The 18,716-nt window shown below is 40.6% G+C and overlaps 1 protein-coding gene across 1 annotated transcript; it reads right to left on the bottom strand.

Moving 5' to 3' along the window:
- Positions 1 to 504: 504 nt before the first annotated feature.
- On the bottom strand, positions 505 to 18,459 carry LOC124443570 (leucine-rich repeat serine/threonine-protein kinase 2-like). The gene is given in 17 exon segments (XM_046994037.1): positions 505 to 1,506; positions 1,785 to 2,015; positions 2,922 to 3,176; positions 3,989 to 4,183; positions 5,348 to 5,421; positions 5,424 to 5,568; positions 6,339 to 6,637; positions 7,598 to 7,784; positions 8,067 to 8,301; positions 9,308 to 9,512; positions 10,241 to 10,631; positions 11,364 to 12,885; positions 13,505 to 14,079; positions 14,082 to 14,140; positions 14,780 to 15,466; positions 16,984 to 17,338; positions 18,180 to 18,459. Coding segments are annotated over 17 exon segments (6,618 nt in total). The 5' UTR covers positions 18,414 to 18,459; the 3' UTR covers positions 505 to 537.
- Between the last annotated feature and the right edge of the window lie 257 nt (positions 18,460 to 18,716).

The following is an 18,716-nucleotide window of genomic DNA, read 5'->3' as shown; positions in this document are numbered from 1 at the left end:
TACCGAGAACAAAAACGTTCGCCGAATTCGTCCAGCCTTGTTGAGAAACTTCCCGTCTCAAAAACCAACTTAATTTTACGTCATCACGGAATCCGGAAAAACAGTATCTGCATGAAAGAATGCAATTTTGACCAGAATTTCTCAATCAGCTTGCAATTGCTCATTTTCCTTCTCAATGCTAGGGGGCAAGTTCATGAAATTTCATAGCAAGAACCCTGGTCTTTCGTAATAATTTCAAAACTACAATCAGTTTTGACGTAACGACATATTGAAGTTGAATCGTCGATTTTTGAGACACCCCACACACAGGATAATATAAATCGACTAAATTATTAATTGAATTAAAGCACATGTTTGTAAATGTAGATCGTCCAGGTTGTTGTTGTTCACTGACGTTTCGACAACCTTAGCGGTAGTCATCTTCAGAGTCAACAACAACAAACACAGTCCTTCTCAGGACTATACCAACCTGGACGATCTACATTTACAAACATGTAACGATACTCCCGGGTTCAAACCATTTACTTTATTACTGAACTAAAGCACATTGTGACTTTGCCATTCTTGCCTGCGCTTCTTGTACTCGTGCAAATGCTCGGCTTCTTTTTGAATACCGGACTCCCAAATAAGCACGTAGCCGAAGTCACGTGACGAGGTCTCATGCGAGGAAGACCAGCGCGGAACGAAGCCCAGTCCACCAGATAGCACGACCGATATTTGTTTGCCATCTGATTGGAGGATCTCCGATGTGATCAAGCAGCGAACGGCGGTTTTATGACGGCTCATCGACATAAGCAGCGAGGTGGTTTTAGTATCAAAGAGTAGTATATGGCCTCCGCCTGTTCCGACCCATAAAATCGTATTGTGCATTAACATGCTCACGACGCGCATTCCTCGGCCCCAGTCTTCAAAATCGTCGGAAATCGCCAGACTGTCGCAATTGATCACCCCATCGAGTTTATGCGACCTTTTGTTCCACAAACAAATGCGCGAGCTGGCTTTCGTCGAAGTCCACACGCCGTGTTTATCCATCAATATATTCGATACTAGGCCTTTGTGTGGTTCGTTTTCCGGTGATACGCTCCATTGATGTTTCGGAGATATCTCATCGCGTTCAAGTTGCAGCACGATGACGTTGTGGCCAACACCACAGAGCAAGTCTTTGCCATTTCTCGAAAGAGCAAAACACATGAGCGGAACATCACGACAACACATTGATCCGGCAATGTCGAGAATCTTAGTCGCCATTGGAGGTTTATACAAGTCCATCAAATCGTACATGGCCAACTGGCCATTCGCAACACCGACAAACACGCGTTGCAAACTCTCCACATATATCATCGAAACTACGGAATCTGGTAAACGAGTCATTGCGTGAACAAACGTTGCCTTGGTTACATCGTAAACCCACACGTGACCAGTTTGTGTTCCAACAACAATAAGATTTTCTCTGACGACTGAAATACATGTTATTCGACCATCTTGTAGTACTGTACCTTCACAGCCCTACAAAAGAACTGTGAATGTCCACTGACGTCTTTGGCGTACGGGATGGGCGACGGCGGGGGCAGGCGAGGGGGCACCCTCCCAAGAATATTTGAAGATTGAAAAGTTGGGCAAATTTTCAACGTCGTTCGTGCGGTGAAAGAAATTCTCAAAGAGATTATGACGTATCAAGGCAAGAAGTCTGGTGAATTGGAGAAAATATTTACTGCACCCCCCAGAAAAAAAACTCGTGAAAATATTTTCAGTTCGGACCCCCCGGTTTATTGACTGTCGTTTACCTTCTTTGAACTTAAATCAACGCGCGTCAACTGGGACGTGTAAGTACTTTGTGCCTGGTCGTCTATCTTATCTGTCCAATCAGATGCCCCGCTGCCAATCCACACTTCCATATTCGTTCCATTGCCATCATCGAAGTATCGTGTGGCCATGCATTCTACCGCCTGACCCTTACACACGGGTATGTCTTGTTTTAGTGCGATGAACTCCGGGTTGCACAGTCTTTGGTAAATCTACGAAGGCAAATGCAATTACGAGATAAAAAGTCAAGGACGGATTTCATATTTAAGGGGTGGTGCTAAAAATTTTACGGGGGTGAGCTGGTATGGAAGTGACGTAAGACAAAGCAAGGGTCTAAATTTTAGTGGCGGTCTGGTAGTGCAGCATTTGAAGGTTGTGAGGAAAGTTGAAATATAGCCCAGAAAAATTGAGTTTAAATGAACTGCTCATTTTTTTTTGCTAAAAAACGTGGGAGATAAAATTTTACTCAGAGGAGTGAACCCTCTGCCCTGCACCCCCAACAGAAAATTCGTCCTCGGTTCCAGTCAAAAAAGTTGCGTTCTGAAACTTGGTCCTCAAATGGTCCTCGACAGAGCTTCATATAATGCAAGCCATTGGACAGAGCTTCATATAATGCAAGCCATTGGACAGAGCTTCATATAATGCAAGCCATTGGACAGAGCTTCATATAATGCAAGCCATTGGACAGAGCTTCATATGACGCAAGCCACTGTACAAAGCTTCATATAACGCAAGCCCATTGGACAGAGCTTCATATAACGCAAGCCCATTGGACAGAGCTTCATATAACGCAAGCCATTGTAGAAAGCTTCATATAACGCAAGCCCATTGGACAGAGCTTCATATAACGCAAGCCCATTGGACAGAGCTTCATATAACGCAAGCCCATTGGACAGAGCTTCATATAACGCAGGCCATTGTACAAAGCTTCATGTAACACTAGACAATTGGACAGAGCTTCATATAACGCAAGCCATTGTACAAAGCTTCATATAACGCAAGCCCATTGGACAGAGCTTCATATAACGCAAGCCCATTGGACAGAGCTCCGTATACACAACCGAAATCACACGTATACGACTCGGACGAGTATAAGAGAAACAGCCTTAAATTCTGACCTGTTCAGCAGTAGGTCGCTCATCTGGCTCCAACACAAGAATTTCATCCAGTAGATTTTGCATATCGGGCCACGGAGGCGCGCCTACGAACGTCAAAGGTTCGATAGCTCGGCCGGTGATGACGGCCTCGTCGAATTCACTACGAAATTTTAGGTCACTGAACGGCTGTCTGCCCTCCGTGGAGAGCTCGTACAGTAGCATTCCTAACGAGAATATATCTGCTTTCTCATTGTACACGACGTCACCACGTGCTACCTGAATGTTAGAAATAAAAGCACGCCTAAATTTCAGACGACATGACAACCAAGGACGCATATTTGCTTTGAAAAGTGTGTGTGTGGGGGGGGAGGGAGGTGGCCTGGTGATGGACTAGAATCTCAGAGTACACTAGTAGTTTTCCTTATGATTGTTGCAAAAGTTTTTTTGTGAGGGGGGAGGGGACGGGACATGTTCCCTCAGCCCGAAGGAGTTGCACCCTTGATGACAACAAAAACAGGCGGCTTAGTACGACGATTCACCCAATTTCATTCTGAACTTACAGGTAAAGTAGAACACAAATCTGGAAATATTTTCTTTTTAGAAACTTCAGGCAAAACCATTAGCAAAAGAAATAAGATCGCGGCATAATGATTTCACACGATTCCATTATTTACTGGAAATTTTTTTATGCCATCGAAGCTTTACAACGGCAAGAGCTTGAATTATTAAGAAAATTTGCTTATATGTTATACAAACGGGCAGAGTTCCTGTCGTTGTAGAATCTTAATGATATAAAATTCCGAATGGGTGATTTATTCAAAAGCTGGCAAGGATAGTCATAAACGTGCAGCGATTCGTTAAGCAATATGACGTCACTTCCACAATAAATCGGAAATCGCGAAACTTCAGTATCTTGAGAATGCAAAGCGATATGAATAAACTGTTTTGGAAAGTTCACTGCCAATTTACGACTTTTTTTCAAAGACACTAAAATTTCACAAGCCAATTTTCGTTACACTGGCCCTTAAACAGTGAAAACGCCAATACCATTAAATAAATATTAAAATAAAATCTCTTAAATTTCAGACCTCTGGGGCTCGGTAACCAGGCGTTCCTTCGGAGGATATGAATCCACACGGCGTGGCATATCGACTGCTTCCAAAGTCACAGATCTTGGCGTTGATGAGAGAGCCCGCAGCCAAAGAAAAGATCAAGATGTTGTGAGGCTTAAGATCGCGGTAAACAATTTGATGTTGATGAAGATATCTCAATCCATCGCAAACCTACAATAAGAACTCAAAATGGAGGAGGTGGAAAAGTTAACGATCGCACCAGTTTCATTTCCATGTAATGCGCATGCGTCCATTTGTATTCTCGTGTTAATAAACTTGTATTATATGCGTCCATTTGTATTATTGTATTAAAGTTTTTCGTTTCAATACAAAGATGACGGTAGTAATAATAGGTGGGTGTGGTGAGAGCACAACTCAGCATCAGAGGGAGTAGGCAAGAGCACAACCCAGCATCAGAGGGAGTAGGCAAGAGCACAACCTGGCATCCGAGCGGGGGTGGGGTGAGAGCACAATCCGGCATCAAAGGATCAGAGGGGAGAGTGAGAGCACAGCCCGGCATCAGACGGGGGAGTGAGAGCACAACCCGGCATCAGAAGGGGTGGGTGAGACCACAACCCGACATCAGAGGGGTGGGTGAGACCACAACCAGACATCAGAGGGGATGGGTGAGACCACTACTCGACATCAGAGGTATGAGCTTAAGTTGTATTTTTGATATGTATTTAAGTGCTTTTGTATTTCAAAAGTATTAGGCATTTAGTACTTAGTAATTAAGTATTTAACTATTTAGTAATTAAGTGGTTAAGTATCAAACTATTTAGTCTTTAAGTATTTAACTACTGAGTAATTAAGTGATTGCGCATTTTGTATTTTAGTGTTGTTGTAAATAGCTTTTATGTATTTTATCTTTGTGCTGTGAATTTCTATTTTATACACCCCTCGTGGAAGCCAGCTTATGTTGACGATGTTAGCGTGTTTGAATAAAATCTATCGCCGTCATCAATTATACACAGTAAATATCATAAATAAGCCACGGCTTTTACAACTGTAATATGTACATGCATGCCAAACTGTATCAATAAATGTAACATCACCAAATAACATAGCAAGTATTTTACCTAAAACTACCAAAGTACTTTGAATAGTACATCATGGGGTACTTTTATTATTGGGAAGGGCACACCCCCAGGTTCCCACGCCCCTGTAGATACGATTGATTCCTTGGAAACTTGCAAGTAAAACTACAAAATAAGCTCTCCGTATTGGGAAAACACAATTTTTAAAAACATTACACATTCGTCTAATAGAAAATCGAAATATCCCAATCATCAGTGACAGACAGTTATTTCGGAGGGATGAAGGAAAACTTCAAACCTGCATTGCAATCAAATGTTGAATACCACGACTCAGCGGTTTTTTGTTGCGAAACAGGAGATTCAACGAGCCCAGGGAGCAAGCTCAAGTGCGACGATGTAGCGTGACTTGAAACAGAAACCAACCAATTCGATCACACTCGGATGACGTAACTTCGTTAGGAACCTAATTTCCTGTTCGAAATGAAAACGAGGATCGCACTCCATCTGCTTACGAAATATCTAAAGTGGAAAGGTTTTCCAAATCGAGCATGGAAAGACAGAAAGATGATATAGGATGTGTTGGTAGAATCATACTGGTATTCTATTGCAAATGCTTTAATTTGATTGTTTTCATTGGAAAGCGAGTAGCGAGAACACGGAGAACACGCGAGAGCACGCGAAAACATGGCTGCCGACCGCCTTGCGTTTTTCAACATCAACTATGTCAACCACAAGTTCAACAACAAATGCATGAAACAGCGAATGACGGAAAACTATACTGGCAACCTTTTCTTTGTGAATACGAAAAGTTTATTCCAGTTATTACTCTATCTCGATTTCCACGATGAGATAGTTGATTTGAGCTTCACCCAATGATTTCAAACCCAATCTCCTAGATGTCCAACTACCACCTAACCACAGTCAACTTCCGTGTCAAAGTGAGGCAAAGACGCCATCTTGAAAGGTGGCAAAAAGCAAAACTCAAAATGAAAAGTAAAATGAAACAAAGTTTAAAAAACCCATCCTATCAAACATTTGAAGAATCAAACCTAGACTATCAACTTTGCAACTGCACATAAACTCAGGAAAAGCAGATATTAGTCGTAAATATCGTCAGTTTTCCACCTTTCAAGATGGCGGCTTGCCTCACTCGTAACCATACAATTTCGGCGGAGTCAGATATCTAGTAGATTGGGTTCTAGGTCATTGGCTTCACCTTCATCAGTCATCAGCTATCCCCTCTTGGAAATATCGAGCTCGAAATTTAATTGTTAAATAGATGATCGCACCTTTACTGCAACATTCTTATTTCTATACTTCGCACGATACACACTTCCGAAGCCACCCTCGCCGACCCGCGATGCACTCTCTTCTTCGATCCTCAATTCGCTTTCTTCGATTACATATCGTTGATCTATGTGCAACTGCAATAGATCCGGAGCGAGCAATTCCAGCGGTACTTCGCCACCAGATTCGCACTTCATGTAAGGTGTAACACAATCTTCCAATTGGTACTCGTGCTCCTTGCACGGACATAGAGCTGTTCTTTTTATGACTTGTACGTTATACCAATCATTGTCAGATCCACCTAGAAAACGAAAGCAGAAATTATAACAAAAGTGGAGTTGGTTGAACGAGTGTGATTACAAACGGTGTACCACGATGTCAATCTTGACTGAAACTTCGCCCACATCAATGATCTGGTTTGCATTACGTAAGTGTGCAATTGCTCTATACTGCCAAGCGTCAGCCATTTTGTTCCAAAAGCCAGCGAGTATAGAGCATTAAATGGGGAAAGACAAATTTTCTGTTCTGTTTTCTTATTCATGAAGACAGCGATCGCTACCTTTGGAATTCACTTGTTTATAGACGTCATGATTATAGAAAAGCATTTATTTAATGCAGTGGATAAAATTTACACGCTTTTTATGTTTTGGCCACTAGGGAACGCGTAAATTTCTATTCTTCATCACAGGCAACGCAATATAAAATCATCGTAAAATCATCATTATAATTTCCCCATTAATATGTAAAAAAATGGTAGTAATTTGGGCTTTTGGAACAAAAATGGCAGCTAGATATCCAGGTGACCCATGAGTTGACCATTTTAACCAAATACCGTTAGCATACCTCGAAATGCAGAGAACAATAAGAGTCCAAATCTTAAGCCTGTTTCAAACGTCGAATTTTGCATGCGTCGAATACAATTATTACACGACGCGAGAGCCAAATTGTATTCGACACATGCAAAATTCAGCGTTTGAAGCGACGTCGCACTTTCGTCGCATAATGCGACCAAACCGGTCCAATTTAAAGTCAAGGTCAACCTCAATTAAAGCGGTCGAATTTAATTATTTCATACGTCAAATTTCGCATGCACTTAATTCAAACTATTTTATTGGACACATGCAAAATGCGACATTTGAAACAGGACTAAAAAATATAGGGCTCTGATTTTGCCACCTTTCAAGATGGTGGGTTACCTTACTCGAAACTACATAATATATTTTTTTGTAACTAACTATATAAATTTTTTTCTTATACTTACACAAGTTCGGGTACCATTCCTGGAGGAGTGCATCAATATGGCAAACAAGATTTGCCAAAAGAACTTGTCCATCGCGGTTTATGGGAACAAAAATATCGAGTACGTTTTCCACAATGGTTACTGTGAAATGGATTTCGGCAGTCCAAAATGAGAAGAAAAAATTTCGGGCGAATTTAAACAAAGGAGCCTGTAAAAAATAAATACATTCCACTGAACTGAATATAACTGGAAAGCTATCTCCCGCCAAAATTTGAAGCTCGCAATTCAACTAGTCCCGATGTTTCCACGCACGGCCCCCAAAAAAGTTCACTTAGCGCGGCGATAAGCTAGAGTGCGGGATTTGACTTTATGATCAATAGGCTACCATGATTTTATAAAGGTAGCCTTCCAATTATATATTTAATTCAATGATGCATTCAGAAGCATATTAAGTTGGCAAAAACCTTTCCAAAAAGAAATATAAGTTCACCTCTGAGTTTTTCCAAAGTGCTGGTGTTTGTCCCAAAATCATCTCCTTGCGATGCACGTGCAAATGCGTGACAAGACGACGCCAGAAACCGACGGGAGCGAACGGCATTGTGTATCTACGACGGAGCATCGCTTCCACATCGACCAAAGGCAACGTCGAAGTCCGACCGAGATTCGAGATCAATAAAAACTTGAACCTGCTCACGGGCAAAGCTATTTCAAAGTCTTCAAGTAACCTAAAAATGAAGAAAGACGAAAAGTTTGCCGCGCTGCTATCACGATCTGTAAATTACATTTGCAAAGTAAAAAGTTATCGAAAATGGGGTCGATATACCATGATTTCAAGAGCAAAAGTTTACTGCAACAATCTTTTTAATATTTCCATGGTACTTGTTAACTGGTATCTATTTAAAAGTCTCTTTCAGATGAACTTTAAAGTCTTATTTTTGGCTGCTTGCAACAAATGTTTGTAAATTTTCATTTTGTCTTATACAGTATTCTTTTTTATGTAAAGCAGAAGAATTGTTTTATTTCAACTATAGATATACAAATGGTGCAATGGCTTTTTGCGAGATTTCACGCTCCAAAGTAATCTGGAAAAGGATCCGAATCAAAATTTCTCATTTTAAAGTTCAACTTCGTTGATTGATAGCGTTTCATATAAATTCATAAAATAAAAACAATAAAACGTGTGCGCTGATTGGTCTATAACTGAGTTTGCATCAGCCTGTTCAAACTGATCGGATCTCATTCAATCATACAACTAAAGGGAATTTGCAAATCAATCACTTATAGATGTTAAACATTCTGCAAATCAAACATTTGTCTTAAATTTATCTGTTTCAGATTACTGTTATTTTAAAAAAGAAGGAAAGATACTGTTCGTGTTTGTACTGTCTTATGCAAACCTCGGAGACGTTTGTGAAAACTCGCAACCTTTGGTGTCAGGTTTGCACTGATCAGCTCTCGAGTTCTCCCAAAGGCCTCCTCGGTCTGCATAGTCTGTGCGAACACAGTAAACAACTTTTATTTCTCAAAGAATATAATAGTTGAGCCTATCAATTGAAGATACGAGTAAACTACTGTCAATACTGTTCAATGCACTTTAACAGACATATGACTATGGACCACATGTTCAATGCACGAGCTTCAACTACAAAATGTAGACATACGATGACTATGGACCACATGTTCAATGCACGAGGTTCAACTACAAAATGTAGACATACGATGACGGCTTACCGTAATATCTGAAGGAGATGCGTTTCGGAGAAATTTTCCTTCATTACAAGTTGGCAAAGTTTCTCGCGGTTAATGAGTTCCGTTGGATCCTTAGCATCAACAATAAAACAGACTATCTTTTGTATCAAAGCTGCCAGTTTGGATGGGCGCAGAAAAACTAGCTCGTTCAATTTGGCAGCTGGCTTTGCGTAATTCACTAAAATTCCTAAAAAACGAGAAAAACCGCATGTTAATATCGTGCATTAGGATGAAAGGACTTCCTGACGAGCAATTTTTGAAAAATACAAGGATGCATCCAAGATGATTTTGTACGGGAGGGGGAGGGGGGTAGGGGGTTATGTTCTAGGCTTCATAAGATGTCCTTCGATCAGTCGAGTTAAGATTTAATTTTGGTAGTCTTTTGTTGGTGTCGTTTGTCATTCATGTCAGACTTTAACGTGGGTTGGAGACTCAAGTGTGGTTTTTTATTAAACCCTAAAGGCAAAAGGTAACAATCCATATTTCACAATGAAATTTTATTTAATGACAAACGACGACGCATCGCACTACGACAAGGCACCGATTATTGGTCTTACAAAACAAATTGTACCAAACAAGTTTTGGAGACATTACACCCAAGACAAATGTTATTTACTTCCAGCGGGAAAACGAACCACTAGAAAACGAACCACTAGAAAACGAACCAGTGGAAAACGAACCAGTGGAAAGAGAACCACTAGAAAACGAGCTCTTACACCATGATTTGCAAGGTTTTGTTGTAAATGTTCTCCACTGAAATTAACTGACAACTTCCTAAGTTTAATTGCTTGATACATTAACAATTCGCAGGTAAATGTGCACCCCTCCTGCGTCCCTTGGAACCAAGGTTAGGGAGAGGGGGTGCACATTCCCGCAACACTCCCCTAAATCTATCCCAGCATATAATGTACTCACCTGACTGACACAAATACGCAACAGCTTCGCGCAACTCTTTGTCGTCAATCTCAAGTCTATTGTTTTTAGCCATTTTTTTTAACCAACCAACGTGAACAACACCACAGTTCGCCAATTCGTCCTCCATCTTCTTCTCAAGTATATTCTGCAAGGTGATGAAACTCTTCGGCACGCGATGATTGATACGATTCGCGTGGTTAATCTGATTGCCTCCCGCGTTGAACGCCATTGCCAGCAGCAGCAATCTCTTTGCCAGCTCATCCACGTTCGCCGTCTTGTTTCTGCTGACGAAAAACACGCCGTGAATAACTGGTGTCCCAGGCGATTTACGGATTACCTGAATCTCACTGCATAGATCTTCCAAGCTCGATTTCTTAAGAGATTCTTGGATCTTTAAATAAAAAGGAAGAATTGCTTAAGGTGGTTGTTTCTAAAGGACCAGTAAAATGATGATTTTGCTATTCAAATGGTATTTTCACTGAAGGAAACTCTTAAAATGACAGCGTACCTTCAACGACAGTTTACTCATATCTCCTTTCACGACAGTGGCGATAGATTCTCCAGGCGGGAAACGTAAACTTATTTATAAACATTAAAGCCCAGCTTATAATGATAATATGAATTGCCATTGTAAAATATAATAATGTAGCGATTCTAGCGAAAGAATTTTATCGACGTTTCATTATTAAGATATTGAAGTTTTTGTAATGTCCGATTTACACAACTAGTGCCGTGATTTTGCATAATAAGTTGCTGGAGCTGGAAATTAATAAATAAATATCCTTCGGTTTTCTAACAACTTTCGGATAAAATACTTATGCAGAATTTGATGCCATCGACACTTGGCAAGGACGGGAACTCTGCACGGTTAAAGCTACATACCAGCAAATATTCCAGATTATTCCATTTTCTCATCATTTAATATGAGATCAGTGGTCGTGTAAATTGTATAGTATAAAAAATTCAATAACTTCAAAATGGAGATACGAGATACGATAAAAACGTTTCAGAAAGTCCGCTGTCGTTTTAAGAGTTCCGTTCAATAAAATCAACGAAAATATAATTTAAATGAGAAAACGTTTTGTCTTACCGGCCCGTAAGTAACTAGTAAAATCATCCTCACCTTATCCACATGTGTCCCAACAAGAATAACTATGGATGCTGGAGATTGATCATGGATATTAGCCAACCATGGACGTATGGCGTTCAAACCATCTCGACCAAGACTCGCATTAAATACAACAATATTAAGATCGGTGTCGTTCAAAAAACAACGATGCACGCATGCGTCGCTTCCGGAGAACTCCCAAATGCGTAAATTGAGCGAAACACTTTTTCGCGGGCAGCATTTACAATCGCTTTTCACGTTATCCACGATCCACTTTTGAGTTTGAAGAACCTCGTTCGCGTTCCTCGGCTTAGATCGTCTCGTCTCTCTCTTGAAAGATTTCTTCATCACTTTACTCGAAGCAAGTTGATGCAGTAAAGTTGTTTTCCCGCAGTTCTTCGGGCCGCACACAACGACCTTCCTTTGCGGGTAAGGAACCGACTTCTTCAGTCTTGCACGAAGGTGACCGACGAGGTCGCACGTTCTTCCACGAAGCAGCGATCGATTGAGGTCCAATTTTACATCGGTACACAAAAACTCCCAGAGATTTGTAAGGTTTCCCAGCTCATTCGGTAGCGCAGAAATACGATTATTTCCGCTAATATTGAGCTGTCCTAATGACTTCATTTCTCCTATACCTCTCGGAATTTCCCTCAAATTATTCTCGCTCAAGTCAAGACGCGTGAGAAAAGACCATTTGCTTGCACCTCCTGTAAGATCAACGAATCGAATATCGTTCTTTGCAACATTAAGATCCTTCAACCGTTGACTTGACCATATCGATGGCGCAGCTATGGACTTCAAATCGTTCTCGCTCATATCGACCGTGTGAACATTTGGAAGAGTTAAAACGAACTTCGTCATGTAAAACGGAGCCTTTTCCGTTAATTTGTTACTGCTAAGCTTCACGATTCCCAACTTGCTTAACAATGGGGCAACTTTATCAGGAAGTTGATTCAGTAAGTTATGTCGCGCGTAAAATGCGTTTAAATTGGTCAAGTATTTCAGAAAGCTTTCTGGGATGTTTGATATGGAATTATGGCAGAGAATGAGCGTTTGTAATCTGCCGAGGTTAATCGTGGATTTCCCCGCGGGACTCCTGTCGTATTTCGACTCGGGCAAGAAGTTGATGTAGTTGTAACTCAAGTCGAGATGAGTCAGCAATGGAAAGCACTCGCTGACGTACGTTGGAAACTCTCTGATGGAATTGTGAGAAAGGTTCAAATGAGATATGAAACTTGTCTTGAAATGGTTTTTAGGTTTTTCGGCCTTCTCGATGTAGTTGTGCGAGAGGTCGAGCCATTCAAGGTGATGGCAGCAGTAGAATATATCGTCGGGAATGGAAGCCAGCTGATTGTGACTCAGAACGAGCTTTTTCAAGCGTTCCATGTTGTTGTACAAACCACTCGGCAACTCGATCAGCTTGTTCTTGCTGAGATCGAGATTTTCCACCGAAAAAAGGTGACGCGAGATCGTGGTTGAACGCGCGGCAAGGACATCCACGTTTATAATTTCATTTCTTGATAAATCTAGGCAACTGAATAGATGAAAAACGATGGCTGTATGAATATTGAACGAAGTGAACACATTTCGTCAGAGATAGATCCACATTGGCTATTTGTCTGGGTTTTTTTGAGCAGGACCGAAGCTAGAAGTCTAATTTGGGGGGTGTTTATCCATATATTCAGTTGTATCTGACTGACTTCTTTAGAAAGTGAAATCACTTTTAAAAAAATCAGCCATGTACAACTGTATGTATGAACAAACATCCTCTCAATTAACGTTCTAGCTACGACCCAAAGGGGAGGGAGAGTGTGCGTGTGTTCTAGTTTCGATTAGATTTCGGTGGTTATAGATCGTTCCCCCCTGACGTCATTGCCGCCATGTTGACGTACCAATGAGAAGAATTTCAGCAAAGTTTCTTTGTTCGGTACACCAATATGGCTGCCCCTGTCCATTGTTATGAAGATCCACAGGAAATGAGTGAAGACGATCTACATGTTGCCATACCCCCGAAAAGCAGTACACCAATATGGCTGCCCCTGTACATTGTTATGAAGATCCCCGGGAAAGTGTAGACGATCTACATGTTGCCATACCCTCACCCTCCGGAAAATCCATCCCTGCATTTCATGCTTAGTAAAAGACAACCTTACCGCACTGGATTTTTACGTATAGGTGTCGAGGAAGCTCCCTTCATTTTTCCGAAAGTTATACTGCCAGATTTTGATCGAAACATGGATTGATTTGTTTTCTGACCTGCGACGAACGACACGTTTGACTTCTGAGAAACTTGGTCTTCGAACAAGGTCCCGCTGATATCACTAAAACGTCTCTGACCAGCCGACGACGACATGACACTCCTCTCCAAAAATGCTTTCTCGTGATTCAATCTATTGTCCGGTAGAGGAAAACCATTGCACTCCTCCACGGTCAACAGGCGAGAATCGCTCACGCTTTGAGACAGCGTTTTGTGCACCGAGGTGATTGATGGCGATGAGCGATTCTCGTCGATATTCGTCAAAATAGATTCACACGACGAGCCATGAATGATACTCGAGCTTAGGCTCCCACCCTCTGATGTCATATCGTCGTGGCTACTTCTGTCCGCAGGACCGACGTCCAGCGGTGTGTTTTCGTCCTTTCCACCTGGCACTGTTGCGTCAAAAGAGCGTTGCCGAGATCTTCGAATCAAATTCAACCATTTTGTGGTTGAAATATGCGATGTAAAGAGTCGCCGTCCATTAACGACGGTTCTAGCCATTCCGTCTTTAACCTACCAAGGTTCAAACCTATGAAATGCACGATAATAGCAGTAAAATAATCAGTAAAAATATCAGCTTTTCCCGAGTTGCAAAATACGCTTGCAAAGTTGATAATCCAAGTTTGATTTTTAAAATGGTTGATGGGATTGGTTTTCGAAACTTTTTCAGCTTATTTTTTTGGCTTGAGTTTTGCTTTTTGTCACCTTTCAAAACGGCGTCCTTGCCTTGCCTTGAAATGGCAGTTAAACATCTAAGGGATTGGGCTCTAAATTATTGTCCAATTAGTGTTCTATACTCGGCCCTGGTGTAGGCATTGCTCAATTGCAGCTGCAAAGATGATCAAGTCCGAAATGTTAAAAAGTAATGGAGATATCCTGTGTCTACACAACTATCCATTTAATCGCCAGAAATTACTACAGCTGCATTACTTGAAATAAAAGATGCTTACTGCGTTCTCACAGGCTTATTCAAACCGAGGAGACGTTTGGGAGAACTTGAGAGCTGATCAGTGAAAGCACGAGACCGAAGGTCAAGGATTGCATCTGCTCGAGAGTGGTTGAGCTCAGATGGCTCAGATGTGTTTTGCGCAGGCTTATGCAAACACAGCTATAGACCGATCAGCGCACGCGTTTTATTGCGTTTATTTTATAATTTATTTCGACCAACCTGTGAGAGATATGGTTCCGGCAGCTTCATCATGTCCCATGCACTTCAAAATAAGTCCGGCTAATCTGCGGCGATCGTCGTTCTCCAAGCATATCGTGAGCGGATGGTGCAGATCTGACACGCCGTGCGCCAACAGCAACTTCACCAAATCCAAGTTGTTGGTCTTACATGCCAAACTCAGAGGGCTTTCATCAGCTTCGGTGTTGTTGACGTCAGCAGAAAGTTGGAGTAGTAAGTTCACGGCATCTGTATCTCCAACAGCACACATTTTCCTCAACATCAGGTTCTTCAAATCGTGTTCCAGTGCCAACATATAAATGCAGTCAGCGGCGATATTTTGCAGCGCATCGTCGTTGGAATTTCGGAGGATTTTGAAAATGATTCTGGAAACTCTGCGTTTGATCAGCTGCACGGACGTCTCGTGATCGTTTCTCGCAAAATCGTAAACTATTTCACAGCAACGGTGTAAAAGTTCCTCAGACTTTGTCGATTTCATTATTTTCTTTATCACGGGCAGAAGCGTCGTGCAAAAATCCTCGGACGACCCAGTTAAGCTTTGCAACAGAGTCAACGCTTTCTGTTGAAAGTCAATATTCTTTTCGTGAGTCTTTATCAAATCCAGCACTATATCAAACGCTCCACAATTAACCAAAATTTCCGAAATTCCCTCAGCGCTGCAAAACGTTCCTATGTAAGAAACCCACAACTAAAATATTACTGAATCGATGATCTAGAACCCAGTCTACTAGATACCAGACTCTACCAAAATTTTTCATTAGAAAAGTCCTACATACGAAAGAATAAGGACACCGAAAGTAAAATTGCCTTAGAGTCGGCCGTTTTTGTTCCAAAAGCCAGCCAATACAGAGCATTAAATGGGGAAATCAAATTTTCTGTTTTTTTCTTATTAATGAATAGGCAGCGATCGCTACCTTTGGAATTCAGTTGTTTTATACATGCCAATAGTAGAAAAGCATTTGTATGCAGTATTAAAGGGGAAGTCTTTGTTTTCGAGAACTTGAGCTCAAATTATAGATAAAGTAATTTTTACATTCCTTACAAAGTCTGAAAACTTAAAAATAAATAGAAGCCGAAATATTTAGAAAAGAAATACAAAATTTTGCGTGTTTCGTCCGCAATCGTCAAAATTGTTTTTGCCACAAGGAGGCATGTAAATTTCTATTTTTTCATCGCTTTGATTGGCACTATTATAACGCAACATAAAATTATCGTCAACATTTTTTATAATTTGTCTAAAAAATGGTTATCATTTGCGCTTTTGGCACAAAAATGGCGGCGAGATACCCACGTGACCATATATACCCAATCACCACAATTATAACGCGATATGCAGAGAGCAACACGTGTCTCAACTCTAATACAGCGCTCTGATCATTAAGAGTGAGACAAGCCGCCATCTTGTAAGGTGCCAAAATTGACGATATGCTTTTCTGTACGTTGATATACAGTTGCAGTGTTGATAATCTAGGTTTTGTTTTCAAAATGTTTAAAGAATCGCTTAACTTGTTTTTGAATGAGAGTTTTGCTTTTTCCACCTTTCAAGATGGCGTTCTTGCCTTACTCATTGAATTGAAACGTCTTATCTATTTTTTAGCATTTTCCGTCCATTACAAACTATTATTTTCCAAATTATTACAATAGTTTGTCGGATCAACCTCGATTCTTGCCGATTATGTTTCTCTTCGAAAATATCTTGCTATATAAAAGCTAAGCATGATACAATGCAGGAAAACTGTCAAAAAAACCGGCAAAACAAACACCAAAAGAAAAGATACTTAATTTCATGGAGGGTTAGGAAATTTTTGATGTATGTCGGCTTCAGCCAATCACGGGACAAAACTATTGGAGTTATCGCCCCAGTTTACTAATAACATAATGGACTCACATCAGCGCCTCACCCACTGAGCTAAACATATAACTGGAAAGCTACCTTGTATAAACATGCCTGTACTTGCAGCAAGCCAAATTTTCCCCCAAACACGCGTGTAAAATCCCGCGCACAAAAAGATTGGGACTAGTTAGGTTGCTGGCTACAAATTTTGGCGGGAAGTAGCCTTCCAGAAAAATTAAGCCAAAACCTTCGCACGGCAGTTATACATCAGGGATTTGGTTCTATAACATTTCCCTAAACATAGTTTTCCCGGTTACCCCCTATGCTACAGCGTATCCCATTGTGTACTCACCCATAGTGATCATAATCTTTTTCAGAAGAGGAACACGCGCCTTCATTTCTTTTAGCATAAGCAATAAAGACAAATGAACTTTTTCTACGATACATTGATGGACCACCAACGAATAATCCTGCGCTAATGTTCCCAAAAGCGAAGTAGCCTCTTTTAACACCTCGCAGTTGTGTGGAAACAACACAAACAAACGCGACATGGATGAAAGCACGTCCTCTTGAAGCAGTTTCTCCTTAAAGGGCAAATTCTCTCGCGAAATGTCGATGAGAACTCGCAAAACGCTCAAGATCTCCAGCTCGTCTTGTGAAAAGACGTTTGGGAGAATTTTTTTGTGTACATCCGTGTCGTTAAACTCCTGAATTGACATAATAAAAGAAGTTAAATTTACTAGCTGAGGGGAAGATGATAAAAGTCGTTGTACTACTGTGTCCGCATTCAACCGTCCCCACAAAGGTAGCCACCGCAAGGACACACATGCACCAAGTCCCCCTACCCCGACTTTAATTAATTTCTGAATATATTCATGCTGAGATTCAAGTGCATTCTACTTTGAAAAGCATTTAATCTCCACGACATGAACAATTGATATTCATGAAAGAGTCAATTCATATGATGCGTGCTAGTTGCATCCATCTTGCTGTTCTCTCTCGTTGTTCTTTCGTTCTCTTTCATTGTTTTCAGTCATTTTTCTCTTATGTTGTCCTCACTCGTTGTTCTCTTTTCTCTTCATTGCATTTTTCTTATTCGTTGTTCTTCGTTCACTTTCATTGTTTTCATTCATGTGGTATTTCAATTTTATAGAACATTGAAATGTCGCGGAGATTTTGAAATTTCTATTCCGAAAAGCAATTAAATAGAATGATTACAATTATAAGATTGAAAGACAGATCATTTTCCTGATGATGCGATCTCACTCGATCAATTATTTTGTCCTGTTCTATCATTCTCGTTCAGTTTTTTCTTATGTTGTCCTCACTCGTTGTTCTTCTTCTTTCATTGTTTTCAGTCATTTTTCTCTTATGTTGTCCTCACTCGTTGTTCTCGTTCTCTTTCATTGTTTTCAGTCATTTTTCTTTTATGTTGTCCTCACTCGTTGTTGTTTTTTTTGTATCTCACTCCTCAAAGACAGTTTTGGGTTATTTTACGAAAAAAGCAACAATAAAATCGATTATGCAGATCTTCAACACAGCCATTACCTGTTTTAGTGAAGGAGCATTACACAGCATCACATGAAGCAACTCACAAGCATTCTTGATTAGCGATGATTCGTTACAATGGCGAGATAACGCTGTAGAAATATCGCTCACTAGAGGTATTTCACCTTTCTTTGAGCCTATGTACTCGCACAAAAAGGGATGAATTTGGAAAAGCACGGTCAAACATCGACAAGATGCATCTTGAATGGCCACCGAATCCTTAAATTTTTTCATAAGCGTTTCTATATCTTGCAACCAAAATGTTTTACCAAAATGGTGCGCTTTGAATAAAAGAGAAGGGTAAAATGTTACATGGAGGATAAAGTTACATTAAATGTGCGATGTACTACATAAAAATTTTGAAAAATGTTCAAAGACAAGTGGGAAATTTGTGTGGAGCATGAGTATCCGAGGGTGTTGTGTGGTGTGTGTCAGTGGTGGATCTAGGGTACCTCAAAATATATTATTGCAGCTCAATTTTAAATTTCAAGTACTTTCAGTAAAGCACTATTGGTTTTGAATTTCTAAAGAATATAA

Source organism: Xenia sp. Carnegie-2017, unplaced genomic scaffold, assembly GCF_021976095.1.
Source record: "Xenia sp. Carnegie-2017 unplaced genomic scaffold, XeniaSp_v1 HiC_scaffold_21, whole genome shotgun sequence".
Classification (NCBI taxonomy): domain Eukaryota; kingdom Metazoa; phylum Cnidaria; class Anthozoa; order Malacalcyonacea; family Xeniidae; genus Xenia; species Xenia sp. Carnegie-2017.
The sequence above is the reverse complement of the archived record's forward strand: the minus strand, read 5'-3'. Positions and strand labels throughout refer to the sequence as shown.